The following is a 20939-nucleotide window of genomic DNA, read 5'->3' as shown; positions in this document are numbered from 1 at the left end:
AAGAAGTGAATTGAGTTTTCACTTGAATCTGGGAAAATTAAGACTTCTAGCTAAGGTGGGAAAAACAAACTTTATTGACTGAAATGGAGAAAATAAACAACACAGATTTAGTAAAAAAAAAAAAAAAAAAAAAAAAGGAGAAATTAGTGGCCAGGATATTTCTCCATGTTATTGTCTGGTTCAATAGAGGCTGAGGCTATTCATTTTGCATTCAGATTGAGATAGCTAACACAGAACGGCTTGTTAGCTGCCAAGGCCAAGAGCTGCCTTGGCAACATAGGAAAAGAGACCGGAATGTGGTGACTCACTCTCCTTTTCTCTTTCTTTTTCATTTGTTTTTCTCTCTTGCACTTTCTCTCTCTCACTCTCTCTCTCTAACTCTCTATACATGTCACTGTTTTTTTTGTTTGGCTTCCTTGGATTCCCCAACACACACAGGAAGCTGTCATCAGTGCCTGGATTCAGTACAGTGACGGCTCGGTGACCCCTCTGGACATCTACGACCCCCGAGACTTCACGCTCAGCGCCATCTCCCTGGACGAGGCGGTGGTGTCCACCTATCAGGAGCAGCCGATGCGTTGGCCTGTGGTAGTGGCAGAGGGGGAGGGTGAGGGCCCGCTGATCCGGGTGGAGATGGTCATCTCCGAGACCTGCCAGAAGTCCAAGAGGAAGAGCGTCCTGGGCATGGGCGTGGGCAGCGTCCGGGTCAAATTTGGCCAGAGCGACGTGGATCAAAGGGTCGCAGGTCAGCAGGAAGGAGAGCGAGGCCCGGGTAACGGCACCAATGAGCCGAGACAAAAAGGCGCAGACGGTGACAGGGCAGGAGAAGACGGCTGGAAACACACAAACGCCGCTTCAGACCGTGAGGAGGGCGCCATGCGGAAGACCACTGCCACTACCAAGAGCTCCGTCACCCACCGGGTGGGGGCGAACAAGCAGGGAGCCACCGGGAACAACCGGGAGAACGGGGGCCAGAGCGACCCTGCGGACTACACCAGCTTCCCAGCTCAGGTGGACGTGCCGGGGGCCGCGGGGAGCGACCTGTCCCAGACGCCGCGGGGCCTGTCTGACCTGGAGATCGGCATGTATGCCCTGCTGGGCGTCTTCTGCCTCGCCATCCTGGTGTTCCTCATCAACTGCGTGAGCTTCGCCTTCCGCTATCGCCACAAGCAGCTGCCGGCCCTGGAGCAGGGCAACATGAACCACGCCCACGACTGGGTGTGGCTAGGCAATGAGGCCGACCTCCTGGAGTGCCACGGCGACCAGTGCCAGTCGCCGCGCCAGGATGAGTGCACCACCATCATCGACCGCGGCGAGGGCTACGAGGAGAGCAAGTACTTGCTGAATGGAGGAGGGGGTGTGGGGTTGCAGCGGGGCTCCACCCACAGTCAGACTCTCCCACGCTCCCTCGCAGAGCCCCGGCAGTGCGCCGGCAAGGATCCGGCAGGCAAGGCCGAACCGCTCAACAACTCCCCCAGTGCTGCCAAGCGCAAGCGGGTCAAGTTCACCTCCTTCGCCACAGTGTTGCCGGACGACGGCGGACCCTACACCAACTCCATCCTCATTGGCAACGAGGACGACATCAAGTGGGTTTGCCAGGACATGGACCTGGGCCCGTCGGCGGAGATCAGAACCTACATGGAGAGGCTACAGGACAATCTGTGAGAAAGAATGGGGGGGGGGGGGGTCGAGAGAGGAGAAACACATGAATAAAACTCACCTGTAATGCCTTTGGTCTGCTGGATGGAGGATGGAGATGCTTGGGGCAGAGGTGGATGAGGAGAATCGCTTGGGATAGGAGAGACGGTTCTGAAGAGGGATAGGCTTAGAGACAGGAGAGAATGTTCTAGAAAAGAGCAGGATTGGAGTTCATAGGGAACAGTTCTACAGAGTGGAGATAGAGAGTGGAGACAAACGGAATGAGGTAGTGTAGATTCAGAGAGAGATAAGAACAGATCCAATTTGCGGTGAGGCAGTAGTTCGAGTCAACTCACATGATCTGCAGAGGCACATAACATAATCCAAGAACACAAGTGATTCCCAAGTCAGAAGAAAGTTCATTTAATAGTTATCACTTTTATAACAACCTTGTTAATATCTAAAATATGCAGATAAAATTATACTAGGTATTGTGAAAAAAAATGGTTCCACAGACATGGAAATTAATATAATTGACATCATTCAGAAATGTTATTTGACATTCCTGTCAGAACTCTCAATTCTCAATTTCCACAAGTCTGTCCTCAGTCTTTTCTTTTCCGAACCAGCTCTACTACTCAGAGGAAATGCACAATAATAAAGTACTATCAGCCCATGACCTTTGACCCTGTCATCATCAAAACGCGACCCAAGCTCTCACAGGCCCTGCTTAGAAAAACACTTTAATGTGTGAAACAATCTTTTCTAAATATGTCAACAGCAACAAAAACATGTATACAAAAACATTAGTATAGAGTGTGTTATTTGGACAGTGTGAGGAATATCTTGTTTCTCTGAACAAGCTAATTCATTTGAAAAAGAGTGAATTGGAAACACATTTTCATCCCAGAAATGTAGCCAGTGGAGGTCGCTCTCCTGTTAGCCTGAACTCGGCAGACCCTGGCCTGTCCACCTTGTGTCTGGACAGCAATAAAGAGACTGCACAACCGGAATGGGACTGGACACTCAGCAGAACAGGGCTCTCTAAAGCCCTATATGACTAGGCTGCTGAGCATGGGATCTAACCCAAATAACAGCCCTTATGACAAAAAAAGAACAGAGTCTCTGTGGTGTTCAGTACCATGCAAGGACTACAAATACCAGAGACTCTGTGGTGTTCCGTACCATGCAGGACTACAAAGACCAGAGACTCTGTGGTGCACAGTACCACGCAGGACTACAAAGACCAGAGTCTCTGGGTTGTGCTATACTACGCAGGACTACAGAGAACAGCGTCTCTGTGGTGTTCAGTACCATGCATGACTACAATGACCAGAGACTCTGTGTTGTTCAGTACCATGCAGGACTACAACGACCAGGGACTCTGTGGTGTTCAGTACCACGCAGGACTACAACGACCAGGGACTCTGTGGTGTTCAGTACCACGCAGGACTACAAAGACCATTGACTCTTTGGTGTTCAGTACAACGCAGGACTACCAAGACCAGGGACTCTGTGGTATTCAGTACCATGCAGGACTACAACAACCGGAGACTCTGTGGTGTTCAGTACCACGCAGGACTACAACAACCGGAGACTCTGTGGTGTTCAGTACCACGCAGGACTACAACAACCGGAGACTCTGTGGTGTTCAGTACCATGCAGGACTACAAAGACCAGAGACTCTGTGGTGTTCAGTACCACGCAGGACTATAGAAGTGTGGGGCGTGACTCGCTGCTCGTGTCCATCCACCGTCCACATCCTTGTGTTCCCCTCCACCCTACACACCCTCCACCCTACACACCCTCCACCCTACACACCCTCCACCCTACACACCCGACCCGCATTACTGTGTCGGGGGGGTGCATTTCGAGACGTCAACCAGCCCCACGTGTCTCTCCCTCTTGACAGACTCTTATTTTCCTGAAAGATTCTGTCATTCCTTTCTGTCCCTGCAGTTTCTTTTATTGGATGGTCGACGATGGTGAGTGGAGCAAGAGAGGAATCTCAGCCCTCCGTCAGCTCAGGTGAACACTCACACAGACAGAACGTTGGAAGTTCATTGTAGATTGTGAGATTGCAATATTTATTTATAAATGTTATTACGGAGAAGTGGATGTACATAAAATGCTTAAGAGTACTTGTTGATAGGAGCAGATCACTAGCCAGAAATGGTGATTTTTGTACATTTTACAGTGCAAGGGGGTTATGTTCCACACAGTACACCTGTCATTGCTGGGTAATATTGTTTTTTTTTTGTAACAAATGGTTTAAATCATAATATTGAATTGAAGTGCTTGTATTTGTACAGGGTAGGACTCAGTCTGTCTCCATCAATCTAAATATGGTGACAAGTCTTTCTACCCACTGATCAAACGGAACCAGATTCCAGTGACAGGAACCGCTTCGATCACAATTTTGTGTGACGATCCACTATGTGCAGTTTACTTGTAGACCACAAAGATCCAAAACTTGAAGGGGTTTTAAACTTTTAGCAAGTCAAGAAGCAGATCACCACATACACCCTCAAAGCAATAGACAGTGAAGCTGAAGAACATTACAATCTATGGGATCCCTTTTCATCACACCTCAAAACAGAAAAACTATTGCGACTAACAACCGGCCTCGTTTTGTCCCAAGAGGAATATGAACACATTTTGGTTTATGGTACGCAGTGCAATCAAAACATCCCGTTCTGTTTGCATTGTAGAGGGCTTGGTCCACCAAGTGTTTCCCTGAGCTGTGAAGAATGGGACAGAAAAGCAATATGTCCAGCTGAGCCTCTGCAGTTTCTGCTCATGCCTCCGTTACTGTTTTCTGCTCGTCCCTGCATTATTTTCTCAGAACAAAGGTTAAGGTGAAGCAGACAGACTTCCCAGGCCTTTTAGTGCGTTGAGTGAGTCATAGATGTTAGTTCATTTATAATGTCCCTTTTTTCCAGTTTTTATTTCATGTTAAACAGCTTTGTTTTGAAATGCAAGGGTTTTCTGGACCTGAACAATAAAGAGATATATGTATGTAAACACTTTGCAATGTTTCCATTATATCTATACGCTTGTCATTGGAACATAACATTTTTTAACCAGGCAAGTTGATTAAGAACCAATTCTTAATTATGGCAGGAATGTGGGGAGAGCATTACGGGGGTGGAGGAGAAATGTGGGTTAACTATCTCGCTCAGTGACAGACTTAGCTTGGTGGATTAGAACCAGAGACTTTTCAGACACCAGGAAGAAGCCCCAACAACTAGACCTTGTGCCACCTGTAGATCTTCTGTTTTTTTCACATAAGAGTAACTTTTTCTAAGAAAGGATGCTTATGTAGTTCATATTAAGGTTCATGAAGAGGTTAGTGGTATACTAAGTGTGAAGTCATTTTTTCTCCACAGATTATTATCATCAGACAATTGCAGTGGCTTTTGCAGTTGATGTCTTGCCGAGATCATTTCCAAAATGGCCGTCATTGAGTGAATCCTTGTAAAACCTTAAAAAGCTAATCTGAATAATAGCAGCGTTGGTTGCCGATGGACACATTTGGTCTTTGAAGACATTCCCTTTCCCAACTCGGATTGACTCCATCAAAAAAGGAGCTGCACAAATGTGTAGTACTGTTCGTAGAAGTCATTTCTTTCTAATGTGAGGCTATTTCCCCGCTCTCAGAACAGATGTGTGTTGTTTACGAGAGAAAAGGTGATGGCTGCATTATCACTGCCTTTTGAAAATAATACACATTATATTCCATTAATTTAAACACGCCCCATGGGACATTCTGATTGAAGCACAAAGCCTAAACAAGGTCCTTCTGTTCTATAAAGCTATCAACGCCTTCTGTCCTATAGATTATTTTTAAAAGGTACTTTATGACCATTTCAAAACCTAATCCAATTATGTTTTGTTAGTACCTGTTAATTCTGCAGGCCTCGTAATAAGACTTTAAAGGGATCCGTCAGAAATAGTTCTCTCCCAATCTCCTCTTTCTTTTTTATCTCTTTTCCCCCAACTCAGTTCTCAGTGAGTAAAACAAGTGTGTCGGTTTCCCCAGTTGCGTGGAACTGGTTTTCCTTTTAAAACAAATTCCATTCCAATTTACTGGCTTCCATTAACATGTTTTTCCCCTGAGCCGCATTGATTTACTGTGGTTATCAAATACATATTGCCAACCAAGTGAGACATGCAACCTTTCATTTTCACGCCGTCGCCTTACAAATTCGACATGGTACATTAACAAGAAAAATGACTGCGCTGTCGAAGCCAAGGGGAAGCGGCCTGTGTCTTGAAATGACATTTCGTTTTTATTTCACATTCATTACCAAACACCGCTTTGGTTACTGGGGCGGGTATTACTTTGGTTACTGGGGCGGGTATTGCATCGACGGTGGCCAAAGACGGATGCCAAGTTGAAGGAAGCTTAGGCTCCATTGGCCAGGACAGCCTGAAATGAATCATTAACCCACGGACCGGTGAATGTGTACCTCCGCTGTTTATGTCATTTCTCGAAAGATTAAGATAACGTGAAAGAAGGCATCAGAAAGTATTACTGATTCAAAGGTTATCTATAATTTATCCGTTTGAAATGGCTTCATAGTGTCTGTTTTGTTTCGTCCCGCAGCCGCCGAGCAGGAGTGATGTAACATCTGATGGAAAAGTACCGATTAGGAACCGCGTTGAGAGTTCTTTGACATGACTTGCTCGTTAATGTAACCCCATTGTAGCCAGTATCAACCAAATTAGCATAAGAGAGATTTGATCTTCGCTGGGGTTGGATTGTGAAACAAACCACTGACAAGTCAGTAAACCAAAACAACACGCAAAGTGAACCCCCCCCGCTTTATGGGTTCAACGAGAAAGGTAATGTGAATGTTTATAGATATTCCAGGCGATATACTATCCCACCGGTGATATCTAAAATAGATATACCAGGAGATATACCATCCTACCAATGTTATCTGATATTGCGGCGTAGGCACCGATGGTGACGTTTAACTAGGTGATGGATTGCCGGTAAAAATCACAGTGCCTGGAAGACCCGGAGCTCTAGCGGCTCTTTGAACTGCCACAGCCCTATCACCCATCGCGCTTCGCTCTGCAGTACACAGTCCATTAACGGTATCTGACCTGTTCGGCGTGTTACGCGACATGCATTTTACCGCGAATAAAAAGCTAATGGAATTGTTTGTGTCTTTGCTCATTACTCAGCATAGCATTTAGTTTGTTACCTGACCGGAGAAACAGTGACAGAACTCCCAGTGAGGAGGCTGTGGTTTTCTGAGGTCTGACGGCAGCCATTTTGAGCAAGCCGTCCTTTGTACACTTAGGGAGTCGGTTCACAATGTCATTAAAAATAGCCCCATTTAGCTATAAAACCGCCCCATCTGGCAGCATTAGTTCTGACCCAGAGCAAGACAGTTAACCCTATCGGCTTCCAGGTCATCGATGTAAATTATAAAATTTCCTATCAGCTTATCTGGTAAAATAACAACATGAGGGATTTGAAGGGTTTGACCTCCAGAACTTTAATTCATGTGCATGTATACATTAAAACTAAAACGTCATAATAAGACACATTAGTTACCTTCTCTGTGAATAAAGGAAACGTCATTGTAGAAGAAAAAAAATACACAATATGTCACATTGTGAACTAACATGAAGTATTAAGTCATATGGTCTTTGTTAAGAAAACGGATCCTTCTCATTCAGAAAGAACACACCAGATCTTAGTTCGCCAGGTAACATCATTACCCTCATGTGCAACCTACCTACTTCTCAATCTACGATTAATGTCTTGAGCTGTCTTCTCGAGCCAAAGGTGTTGTACTAATGAGGAGGCTTTTGTCTGCCTGAAATGGAGGAGTGTTCGCCCTAATAGATCAGACACATCATACCGCTCCCTAATCCCGCCCTTCCCCGCTCCGCTAACGCTCCCACACCACGCCAACAGCTTAATCACAAAAGCATATGCACATTGGCCGGCCCAACCCAGCCCATCTACCCACTCCCCCACATTACATCCTATCCTCCATTTCTGTCCTTGGTTAACTGCTTTGATGTATGATGGCCAGGAAGGATGCGAGCTCCAGTCTCATCCTCTCAAATGACTCCCTATCCATTCATCTCTGAGTTATTTAATGAAGGCTGTATATTTTTTTTAATGTAACAGCTTGGGAGACGGGGGAGAGGGGCGCTGGGGGAGGGGGGGATGAGTTACACGGTGGCATCCAGGTGAAATTAATCGCAATTAGTTATTAGGAGCTACACAGAGGTGTTTAAGAAATGCCCCCTCCCCTTCCTTGGCCATACCCAATCAGGGAGCATTGTCGTGTGTCATTAATGAGACCCAATCCGTCATTTGCAATTTTATAATTGACCCATCAGGCTCAGGTTTAATGGACTGGTCATAATTCAGAACCGTTGCTGCACGTTCCTACCTCAGGTGCACGTTGTGCAGTTTAAACTTTGCCATTAACAAAGTTCTTTAAGATTATGTATATTGTCTGGCGGTGTTATGCTTCATGAACAGAGACAGTAAGAAAAAATAGAGCAGAGAGGTTTTACTGAAAGAGCAGTGAGCCAAATCTGAAATTGTCACCAGAGGCAGTGGCTGATCAATGGACCAAACTAGGACACAAACATTGCCGTTTAAAAAATTATTTCTGAGTACTTTTAGCTCATTAGGCCCCTAGAAAAGTTGTGTAATTGGGTGTTAACAAATGTTCCTAACAATTTCATTGTGAACCACTACCTGTGGTGGAGTGGTTGGGGGAGACAGTGCCAAATTAGAAGATGAAGTAGAGCGGATTTAGAAGTGGACACTGTTGTTTTGTTTCTTATAGCCTTGCTGTGGAAACCAATTTCTCCTCAGACTCACCTCAGTACTGGCAACCCATATCTCCCCCTCGTCGTGATAAGCTGACCAACCCATTCCTTCACGACTTGACGGGTATTTTTGGCTTGTCTCTCTTTTCTTCTCTCCTTCGTTTTGCAGGAATACCGTGGTCTGTGCTCCCCCCGATTCCTCCTCAGATTACTTTGATCCACTTTTTTCCTCCCATGTTTCCCTGTTGCTGAATGCTGGTGGTACGTGGGGGTGTATGAAGAAGATTAACAGTCCACACTGTGTGGGGCTGCCAGGCCTCTATGAAAATTACTTTTCTATGCTTAGCTGAATACTCACAGGGGCATGGGCTTTGTCCCCCTCGCCCTCCCTGGAAATACTGTAAATCATATTTACGTTTCGGTGTGATGCAACAGTCCTGTGTCCTCGATATCCCATGTCACCGGAGGCAGGGAAACCTGTTGGCCACCTCACACATTCTCCATACGTGTTGTAGGTTATATCCACTGGAGCTGACCGTGAAGAAGATCATTCCAACCAACGGGCTGGTATTAGGACAGCAGTGGACATTGGTGATTTTGGTTTATGGGCAGGGCTAGGCTGGGATGGGCGGAACAGGACAGAATTTATATTTGGTTAATACCACATGTGGTTATCCGCGGCTGATTTGAGTTTTCTTCACTGTGTTCAGTGCATCGGCAGGGGTTATTTTTGTAACAGAATGTTTTCTATTGATAAACTCATAAAGTGTTTCTTTACAGCCCTGTAATTGTCGAAAAAGCTGGCCTCTTCTTACTCAAACTAATTAAGAGAAGACAGGTAAGCCAAATAAAAGAAAGGTATAAAATACGTGTTGGGAATATTATTTTGTGTCGAGCCCCATTGGAGAAGTATGGAGGGATTTGATTTTAAATGCAGCCGTGCTTGTAAATGTCTTGATGTTATTTTGGCATGGTCTGCAGAAAAGATGAAATGATTTGAAGTTGGTGGAGTGTAGTTTGAAAGTATGCTTCCTTTTGTCACAAGTCCCGTATTCTGTGTTTTGATTGTGTGGGCATCCAAATTGTTCCATTTCTTTCCCATATCAAATCTAAGATGCATTTGAAATTGTTGAATCAAAGTGTACATTTTATAGCATTGGAATGGATGAGTGAACAATGCAGTCATTTTGGACTCATTTCCCACTAGCAAAAGTTTGCTTTTAACCTCTCTCACCTCGAGAAAGTACTTTCCCAAAAACGTTAGTGGTTTACAGCCTTGAATGCAGGTAAGCGCCAAAGTACTGGACTATTCTTCATTCAGTTCTATACAGATTTGTATATATTAATTGTTGACATTAACTGAAACATACCAACTATTTGCCTTGCTTATTCATTTACCAAACATGAGTATGCCTGAATATTATATTGCTGATGTGTAGGCCACTAATGTGTAAACCACTAAATGATTTCCCTGTTGTGTCAGCTGGTTTACAATAATCACTAATATATACATTGTAACCATGTCATTGGTAATATACATTGTACTCATGTCATTGGTGTTATACATCGCAACCATGGCATTGGTTATATACATTGTACCCATGTCATTGGTGTTATAAATTGTAACCATGTCATTGGTTATAGATATTCTAACCATGTCATTAGTTTTATACATTGTAACCATGACATTGGTGATATACATTTTGAACCATGTAATTGGTGATATATTGTAACCATGTCATTGGTGAGATACATTGTAGCCATGTCATTGGTGGTATACACAGGGGCGACTGGTCATTAGCCCCACCTGTTGTCAACAGAAAGAACTGCAACACAATTATGTTATTTTTATTTCTCAAAGATTACTTCCTATAATTTATTATCCATGAATATAGCATCTTCCTAAATTGCATATCATTTGTGTTAGGAATTTGTTTCATGTTCATTGGTCCCTGGCTTGCTGCTTCAGACTGCGTTCTGCTGATTCAAGTTTGCAGTAGTAAACCATAGGCTAAGCGTGAATGTGGGGCTAGCCCCTCTCTCACAATGCAATGTACATTGTACGTGTGAAAATATTAATACGCATGTTCAGAATGTTAGTGTGATCAATGTAGATCACACGAATTTGATGCCAAGTGGGGTTGACAGCCGGTAGCCCCACTACAGCACCATTTCGTATTTCAGACCTGATAGGCTGTCTGTCTGTCTGGCGCCAACATTAGTTGGTAAGAAGAGCAAGGAGGGTAGATTGTCTTAGCTAGCTTGTTAGCTTCACAAATGCCAGATAACTTGAGGAAATTAATTAAGTGGATTTGAAACCCTTAATTTGAAAAGCACCGGTTTGAAACCCTTAATTTGGAGGAGAAACTTGAAGTAAAGCAACTTGGTACCCATCAGCCACGGGATTTTGTCATTACTCAAACTGCTGGTGAAAGTAACTGCCGGTTTAACATGGAGTGGTTTTTGAAGAAAAAGTGGCTAACGGTTAGCATACAAAAGAAGGCACTCTTCTGTTTTTTGGTCGAGGACGGGTTAAAAATATTTTAAACATCTTTCTGAGAGGATTGCAAAACATGAGAGCAGCGGGAGTCATCTGGACAATGCTGTGAAATTGGGCTTACTTGGAAGGGTAAATGTCACAGCCCAAGTTGACTGTGCATACAGGCGCTCCCTTGAGCAGCATAAAAAAACTGTCGGATCATAGCGTATTAAACTGTGTGGAAAATGTGAAACCACACTGCAGTGGCACGACAAGTCGGTGGACTCCCTAAATCCTGGAATATTCAGATGCATTTTCGAGACTGTGTGTGAGGGCGATTCGAGACTTCAGAGGCACAATGAGACTTCAAACGCTCAGCCCATCTTCAAGGACATCTAGCACTGTACAAAACAAACCGTTAGACTGTATGTACGAAGTGTACAGGGAGAAGATAGCCAAGCAAGTGGACAAGACATAATTTGTTGCCATACTGATGTCTCATGTAAATCCTAAATGGTGGTTGTGTTGCGATACATGTTGCCTGACAATACAGTGACAGAGAGGTTTTTGGAGTTTGTGGAAGTCAAAGATAAAACTGGACTCGGCCTCTCTAATAGCATCAAGGGTGTGCCACTGAAGCTGGGAGAAAAGCTGATCGCTCAGACTTATGATGGTGCAGCTTTAATGAGTGGAAGGGGTACAGTCGCTAATGAATGAGACATACCCACATGCCCAGTTTGTTCACTGCTATGCTCACCAGCTCAACCTGACATTGCAGCAACTTTGTTCAGCAAGGATGAGCATCCTGAAGGTGTTTTCTGCAGATTTAACTGCTTTTGCCACCTTTTTCTCTGGCGTTCCAAAACGTGTTACGGCACATGCTGAGGCAACACAGAGACTCATTCCAAGAAAACCCATTGTACGGCGGAACTTTAAAAGTAGAACTGTCAATGCAGTTTGGGAAAACCGCGCTGCGCTGCTCCTGTGTATGGTGGACATATGCCCACAACCAGGATGGGATGAGGCCACCATAAGTGAGGCATACGGCCTGTCAAAAAACTCTGGGACCGAGCCTTTCTGCAGCTGCTGGATTTTTCTTTCCTTCCTTATGCCAGAAGTTGATGTTTTATACAACACTCAGCAAAAACAGAGCATTGATGCATCAGGGATTAGCAGTGCGCTCACCTGTTCACCCATTCTGGAGAACCAAACTGATGAATGGGCTGCCATTGTTCACGATGGAACAGACGAGCCAGGCCGACGAGTAACCAACACAGCGCAGGAGATGAAGGATATATGCGACACAGTCATCTCCCAGGTGGAGCAGAGATTTTCACAAAGTGACCACCTGATTGCTGCCAAGCTGGTTGACAGCTTGCTCTTCCCACAATTTGTCCTGTCATTCCCTACACCTGAGCTTGACTGTGCGGTGAAACTATGGCCTCTAAGAAATGAGGAAAAGTTGAAGAAGTCTGAGCTGACCACTCTGTACCGCCACTCTGAGCTTCACACTGGTATGACGGCCCTGTCTCTGTTAAGATCCATCCATGAGAACAACCTAGAGGAGGCTTTTGTTAAGACGGTGAAAATTATCATAACAACACTTTTTACGACATCCGAGTCAGAGAGGAACTTTTCCACCTTGAAGAGGGTAAAAACCTTCACTCGCAATACCATGGGACAGCCGCGACTCAACGCATTGGCCATGTTGTTCATCAAAAGCCAGCAGATTCAGCTACATCACTTAATTTTCAAAGACATCGAAAAGTTTGCCCAGGGGAAGAACCGCCGTGCCACCTCTTTACAAGTGACTCCTCAGCCTTGGTGAGTGAAAGCATATTTTATAATTGTGGTGCTGCTCCGTGCATTGGTCATATTTTTTTGCTGGATCGATTTATATAGATGGTAACCAGTGTCAGTGTGTCCATCCTTATCTATTGAGGTTGTTGTCATAGAATGGATCTGTATCCCTAAAAAGTTGTCTTTACGCTTCGTTGTGGCCTTCAGTGGTGTTGAGCTCATTGCTGTTCGCATATGGTCCTGTAGGCACATTGGTTCTGAGCTTGGTTGCATTCCTAATTTAGGTTTGTAAATGTGACAGTGGTAATTTTACATGTGTGTGTTTGAGAGAAGGAGAGCAATTACACAAGAAGGTCTCTCTCTCCAGTATGTGTACTACAACACCTGGTAGAAGCAAGTCACTCTGTCTTTAAAAGTGTTTTGTTGAACCACGCTGTTAAATAAACACATCAGTAGCAAGAGGGAGTTTTGTAGCTTTACTGGTGTGTGTCCTATATTTTGAAATGGTTTGTGCCCCACCAATTTTTTACATATAAAAATGCCACTGTGTATACAGTATGTTTTATCCCTGTCATTGGTGATATACATTGTAACCATGACATTGATGAAATACATTGTAACCATGACATTGATGAAATACATTGTAACCATGACATTGGTGATATATATGGTAACCATGTAATTGGTGAAATACATTGTAACCTTGGCTTTGGTGATATATATTGTAACCATGTCATTGATTAAATACATTGAAACCATGTCAGTGGTGATATATATTGTAACCATGACATTGGAAATATATAGTGTAACCATGCCATTGGTGTTTTATAGTTTAACCATGCCATTGGAAATATATAGTGTAACCATGACATTGGTGTTATATAGTGTAACCATGACATTGGAAATATATAGTATAACCATGACATTGGTGTTATATAGTGTAACCATGACATTGGTGTTATATAGTGTAACCATGACATTGGTGTTATATAGTATAACCATGGCATTGGAAATATATAGTGTAACCATGACATTGGTGTTATATAGTGTAACCAGTGTTATTTCATCTGTCAAGTCAGCTGGTCAGAGCGGAGTTTTCACTGTGCAGTGTCCGGTTTAGGATGTCAGCATTAGGTCAGATTATTCAGTGGACATTTTTCATTTTAGGACAAAAAGGCTTTTCTAAATGTGATGCCTAGGGACACAAATTAGGGAATGTAAATCAGTGAAGCCTCAAAACATGTCACGTTAATTAAATGCCTTGTTCGGCTGGATCTCCAGCAGTGCTCACTAGATTAGTGTATTAAGTGCAAGGAAGCGTGAGGATAGCCGATAAATCACTGGATAAACGTCATCTTCACATGTGGACATACGCCATTTATTTGCATAGAGCACACATTTGGCAAAAATTCTTTAGTTTTAGAAATAACACTTTTTATGCATGAATTTAAGGGCACGTGAATTTAAGGGCATGTCAAAATTATGGATGTGTGTTTACTGTTTGTCTGCAAATCCTTTGCATGCAATATGTGCATGAGGTCTGCAGCCCACTGATCCCAACTGATGCTCAGTATCTTTCCTGGTGCTGCTGTGTCAGGCCTGAAACTGCTGCTTGGATTGGTTGTTGTCTGTAAGTTTCCAGGTTTTCTTTCCATACGTATAATTTTCTGCAAACTACACTCACCTAAAGGATTATTAGGAACACCATACTAATACTGTGTTTGACCCCATTTCGCCTTCAGAACTGCCTTAATTCTAGGTGCTGAAAAGCATTCTTTAGAAATGTTGGCCCATATTGATAGGATAGCATCTTGCAGTTGATGGAGATTTGTGGGATGCACATCCAGGGCACGAAGCTCCCGTTCCACCACATCCCAAAGATGCTCTATTGGGTTGAGATCTGGTGACTGTGGGGGCCATTTCAGTACAGTGAACTCATTGTCCTCATGTTCAAGAAACCAATTTGAAATGATTCAAGCTTTGTGACATGGTGCATTATCCTGCTGGAAGTAGCCATCAGAGGATGGGTACATGGTGGTCATAAAGGGATGGACATGGTCAGAAACAATGCTCAGGTAGGCCGTGGCATTTAAACGATGCCCAATTGGCACTAAGGGGCCTAAAGTGTGCCAAGAAAACATCCCCCACACCATTACACCACCACCACCAGCCTGCACAGTGGTAACAAGGCATGATGGATCCATGTTCTCATTCTGTTTACGTCAAATTCTGACTCATCTGAATGTCTCAACAGAAATCGAGACTCATCAGACCAGGCAACATTCTTCCTGTCTTCAACTGTCCAATTTTGGTGAGCTTGTGCAAATTGTAGCCTCTTTTTCCTATTTGTAGTGGAGATGAGTGGTACCCGGTGGGGTCTTCTGCTGTTGTAGCCCATCCGCCTCAAAGTTGTTGTGGCTTCACAAATGCTTTGCTGCATACCTCGGTTGTAACGAGTGGTTATTTCAGTCAAAGTTGCTCTTCTATCAGCTTGAATCAGTCGACCCATTCTCCTCTGACCTCTAGCATCAACAAGGCATTTTCGCCCACAGGACTGCCGCATACTGGATGTTTTTCCCTTTTCACACCATTCTTTGTAAACCCTAGAAATGGTTGCGCGTGAAAATCCCAGTAACTGAGCAGATTGTGAAATACTCAGACCGGCCCATCTGGCACAAACAGCCATGCCACGCTCAAAATAGCTTAAATCACCTTTCTTTCTCATTCTGACATTCAGTTTGGAGTTCAGGAGATTGTCTTGACCAGGACCACACCCCTAAATGCATTGAAGCAACTGCCATGTTATTGGTTGATTAGATAATTGCATTAATGAGAAATTGAACAGGTGTTCCTAATAATCCTTTAGGGGAGTTTAGAGGCATGCTCTGTTGAATTTATATCCGGACATTTAGTTGGCCGGACCCTGAAAAACCCCTGAGTTTATTTGTCAGTATGTCTGAAGTCATTGCCTTGATGTATTATGACGCTCTGCTTTCTGGGGCATTTGCTTGCACCAGCAACGAGTAGTGTTTTTTTGGGGCAACAAGTAGTGGTTTTACCAAGGTCGCTACCGTATGTTACAACTGATTTTTAACCTTAACCCTAACCTTAACCCCATTGCTGTGATACCAAACCCTAACCTAACCTTTTTTGTTTTATAACTATACACCAAACCTTAACCCTATCCATAACCCCAGTGGTGTGATACCTAACCTTAACCCAAACCTTAAGCCTAACCTTAACCCCAGTGCTGTGATACCTAACATTAACTGAAATGCATTAAATACATATTGTAGCAACCTTGGTAAAGCCATTGCTTGTCTGCCTGAATCAGATATCTCTGCATGGTGCAGTGGGTAGGATGCCTGAATGGGGAACTGAATGTTGCTGGTTTAAGACACAACCGGGATGTTTCGTGTAAATTCATAATTTATGATACGTTTTAATAGCGTTCGTAACATATACGTTTTCCTAGCGTTCCTAACATATGATACGCTTGTCTAGCATTTGTAACATAATACGTTTTACTAGCGTTCGTAATGTATTATATGTTTCGGTAGCACATTGTAATGTAACCTAACATAGTGTAACATATGTGAACTCGGGTGCCATAGATTGATGGTTAAAAGTTTACGTATTCCAATGAGACCAGGTTTCATAGTTTGGTCATTCACTGACGTTGCTTAAGCCCTACTAGGCATGTGGTAATGGCTGAGATCACCGGTGATTGTCTTCTTATTGTTTCTCCAATCTGTTTTCGGTAAGACTAAGGTTGTAGCTATGTTTGTTTTCTCTTCCATGACTTTCATTGACACCTCTTTGACAGGCTCCCATTGATAACTCCAAAGGTAAATTAAAAACATTGAATGAAGACTAGATATTAGCAGCAGTCTGTTCAAATGTGGTAAGGGAACACCTCTAACTAACCAGGAACATCTATAACGCCAATACTTTTGGAGCCCTGAAATAGGGCAAGTGTATATATGATGCATCGTCATTTATAAACGCTGAAACCAGTATGTGCACACAAATATATTATGTGCTCTCAAATTGAAGCTCCCTTATACCGTAATCTCATTGTAATTTAGATCACAGAGCCAAATTAAGATTCACTAACAATAATTATTAATATAAATGGATCAGCCTTCTGTGTCCTACCTGGGCCGGAACCAGTGGCATATATAGTGTGCACTTTTTTTTTTTAAATGTAACATCCACTCAGAAAAGCAGTAGTTCAGGCTAATACAAAAAAATCTAAATATTCAGCTTGCTCTATTCCAGAACTATTGTTATCAAATGCCATGGGTTCTACGTATTGGACTGTATAACAGACGTTTGAAATTTTTTTTACTGAAAAAGTTTGTTTTATTTGTTGTAGTCTTACCCATACTAAGCTTTGAGTGCCAGTTATCTCTCTAGCCAACTTAAATGTCTGTGCCCACGGACACTATTGCATAACCAAAATCTGGGGCCAATTTCTGCCATCAGCACTCCCTGAGCATGTGTCCAGCAGCTAGGGCTCTATCTGAATATATACTCCAGTACTCCACTGTCTAGATTCCCCAAAGTACGAGTTGGCCCTGAGTGTCCTCCCTGAACCTCGACTCTTATCTCTCCGTGCAAGACACCTCTACCAGGCGGTCTCCTGTGCCCTCCTGGAAGATAGCATCGCCCATGAGTCATTGTGATTCTTCCCACATCCCTTTCTTCGCTCTACCGCGCTCTCTTTTCTTCGCCTTCTCTCTCATTCTTTCTCTTCTTTGCCTCCTCTTGCTCGTTCTCTCTCTTCTTAGCTCTCTCTCGGCTTTGCGAATGCATGAAGGCTCTGTCTGTTTCTGTCTTGCATTCAAGGCTTATTCTTTCCACCGGTGAATAATGGCAGGGCAGAACAATGGCCTCCCAAGTAATATTGAACAACTGAGCTCTTTCTCCCTGTGTCTCTCTCTCTGTCTGTCTCTCTTTAGCTCTTTCTCCCTGTGTCTCTCTCTCTCTGTATGTCTCTCTCTAGCTCTTTCTCCCTGTGTCTTTCTCTCTGTCTCTCTCAAGCTCTCCTCTCTGCTTGCTCTCTTGTTCTCTGTGGCTATCGTTCCCTCTATCCGTCTCTAGCTCTCGTTCTCTCTGTCTCTCTAGCATTCTTTCTCTCTGGCTGTGTCTCTACTCTCGCTCTCCTTCCCCTGACCGCTCAATATATAATCCGTTGGGGACGACAAGAGGAGGGGTGAGGGCGGCTCGTTGTGGGTCATGTGAATAATGAGCCATCGTCTTAACGCTTTAATCAATGCTTGATTAATATTTATTCATTTTCCTTTTCACGGAAGGCCATTGTAATGGAATCGCTCTTCTGTTTCCTCTTTGGATTGATTATGCAGGAGAAGGAACAGCTTATTATGCACCAAACTGGCTACACAGGCCCTGTGCTCACCTCTGACATTATGAAATACCACGATACACTCAACTCAAAACCCTCCTTGTGGCCACTCGAACACTGTGCTCCGCAACCACCTCTGCACTCTGGTAACTTTGGTAACCTTCAAGATTGGCTCAGTTGGTAGAGCACGGAGCCTTCAATGGCGGATCTTTGATTCCACTCCCACTGGGACTGACCATATGAATGTAAGCGCACATGGTTGTCTGACGCTTATAGCATCATCTGTTACATGGCACATAGTAATATATTATTGCACAACACTTTGCATACTAGGAGTTGGACATATCACTCAGGTGTGATGAGAAGGGACCGTAATGTAAATAGGTTTAAAAAATATACGTGTGATGGAAATATATATCGTAAGCCAAGCATTCTTCTGTGTAGCTTGTAGCTGTGTAGTGGGACTTTCCTCACAAAGGGCACTTTAACTACCCTTGTTAAACTATCCTGTGGCCACCACAAGAAAAATAAAGAAAAAGAAGCACCCTGTTCCTCATGAATCATTAGATATTTATTGGCAGATCTGGCCGATCACAGAGATCCAATCACACATACCCGGCACACACATTGGCCAGACATGCCTGGCCAATCAAAGACATTCGTAACAGATCCCAGATGCCACTTGCCCATAGCAGTGCAAGCCCTTCACTAATAATTTATTTAACCAGGAAAATACTCTAGAAGTGCGAGGTACCTCTTTTGGGAGGGACAACTGGCAAAACACACTGCAGCATTAGTCTCATCAGCAACAAAAACATGCCCAAAAAAAAAATAAACAAGAAGGAAAGGAAGAAAAGCTTGATAGCATGAAAGCCAATCCATCTGGCTGGCAGGTCAGGAGCTTGTAGAGAGGCACATGCCAATCTGGCTGGTTTCCTTATCAACAGAGGTCCTCCTGGCTCCTGCAGCTCCGGCCTGCTCCTCCCTGTACGGTAGGGCTGATTCACGACGTGACCTTGGGATGTCACAGGGACAAAAACTGTTTGACGGTTTAAAGATTAGCCGGGCTTTTTACCTGCGGGCGGTTTTTAATAGATCGCTGTTATGGTGATGTGACGTTTATTGGCCCGACAGACACAGGGAAGAGAGTGACATATATAACATTTGAACATCTTTTTGCTCTCTCTCTCCTTGTCTCTTGGGCCATCTCGTCTCATTTTACCGCCTTTTTCCAACCGTTCTTGATTTGACCTATTACACGCGCCCTGCTCGTCTTTATATACCCTTACCCTGCAGATGCCATTTCTGTAAATCCTACTGCAACGGGACATTTTAATTATTGTGTGAACTATAATAGACGGTTTTGCAGGGGATATATACTGCATTAGGGTAAATCAAGCAATTATTAAATTATTAACAATGAAATTAAAAACATCAGGAATCTATTTAAAAATAAGTTTTTCATGATGTTTGACTTTGTCTGAGCAACTGCTCAGGCAGGTTTAGCAGGGTTGAAGATTGAAACATGTCCTTTCTGCTTCTTATCGCTCCGACAGGAAGTGTTCACGGTCACAAACATGCATGGAGGACAGCGGATTCTGTGTCCAATTACCACCATTAAGACTCAAGGCGCCGAACCTACGCGCAGAGTCGCTAGAATGCAATGAGACAAGGCGCCCCATCCGACATCGTGCTCGGCTACCTCGATCTGTGCTGGTGAGGTTCACGTCGCCCATTGCCCTTCCTGGAGCATCTGATTGTAGCTAGCTACTTCCCACTTCGTAATGTCATCAAAAGAAACTAGAGAATGCCGTGTTTGCCGTAAATGAGACAATTTGTCAAAACTGGTGCCACAGCTACCAATAAGCAAAGGAGGTAGATTTTACACAAAGACAGTTCGCTCAGACACACTGGCCTGCTTAGCAGGGTTGAGCTCATTGTCTTCCACCAGAAATCCAAGGAGGGAGTACCTCCTCACTCATCATTGGCTGACTGTCAATGCAAATTTAGAAAGGTTTCTAAAGGTTGCAGGATTTCTTGCTCTTAGCCAGAGCACCTGACTGTGCATTTTCAGCCAACAATATCCCCAGCCATAATACATAATATGTATTTCCTATTAACATTATCATCCCACTCTTTACACTCCCAGCGGCCACACGAATGACACTTTGCAGTCAGTGGCTGTGCTAACACAGCTCAGACTTCTTTATTTTACTGTGCTTGTCTGCTGACGGTCCATTCAAACATAATCTGCAGGGCTTGGCGTTGCCTTACTAGACCGCTTGTCCAGTTTTTGTTAGTCTTGCAGTTTTAGATTTCAGATGGACTGATATTTTGTTATGTTATTTTCTGGTCAACCCCCCTGAAATATCCCCTGCTGAAATGTTCTCAATGGTCCGTCTTTTAGTTTGCATTGTCTCCTTATGTCCTGAGTCTTCTAAACGACTGAGGCAGGTGTCTACTAGGGCTGTCACAAAACTTTCACACAATTTTATTCTACACAATTTTTGTGGCCAAATAATTCACGGTAACGATGTTATCGCGGTATTTATAGATAATTTGCTGGAAAAAAAGCAATCAGGCAAATTCTGTAACCATAAAAGCACAAATAAAAAAATTTAAGTGTACAAAAAGAACAATTACACTTAATGGATAGTGAAAAGGCAACCAGATGAACTGATTAACAAAAGATCCACAAGGCCTAACACCGAGAGGTGGTTTTGGTAAAAGCAATGGGCTACGAAAAAGCTTGAATTCAAATGCTTCTGTATAGATCCAGACTCGTAGTTTAAGTACATGCATTGTTTGGCCATGAATAAGCTATGGAAAAACCAAGAGGAT

General features: G+C 43.7%; 1 protein-coding gene across 4 annotated transcripts in view; it reads left to right on the top strand.

Moving 5' to 3' along the window:
• si:dkey-215k6.1 (transmembrane protein 132C) overlaps positions 1-20569 on the top strand; it is a 221088-nt gene extending 200519 nt beyond the window's left edge. Inside the window, exons 9-10 of one of the 4 annotated variants that reach the window (XR_004576736.1) lie at positions 439-3666; positions 19655-20569. Coding sequence is in view for 2 of the 4 variants with exons in the window: in XM_029124855.2 (XP_028980688.2) it covers positions 439-1665 (1227 nt within the window). In the remaining 2 variants the exon portion in view is untranslated. Of the gene's footprint in view, positions 1-438; positions 4675-19654 lie in introns of those variants that run through there. The other 3 variants (XR_004576735.1, XM_029124855.2, XM_034296661.1) reach the window with 3 other exon arrangements.
• Positions 20570-20939: the final 370 nt, after the last annotated feature.

This window comes from Esox lucius, chromosome 13 (genome assembly GCF_011004845.1).
Source record: "Esox lucius isolate fEsoLuc1 chromosome 13, fEsoLuc1.pri, whole genome shotgun sequence".
NCBI lineage: Eukaryota > Metazoa > Chordata > Actinopteri > Esociformes > Esocidae > Esox > Esox lucius.
The sequence above is the reverse complement of the archived record's forward strand: the minus strand, read 5'-3'. Positions and strand labels throughout refer to the sequence as shown.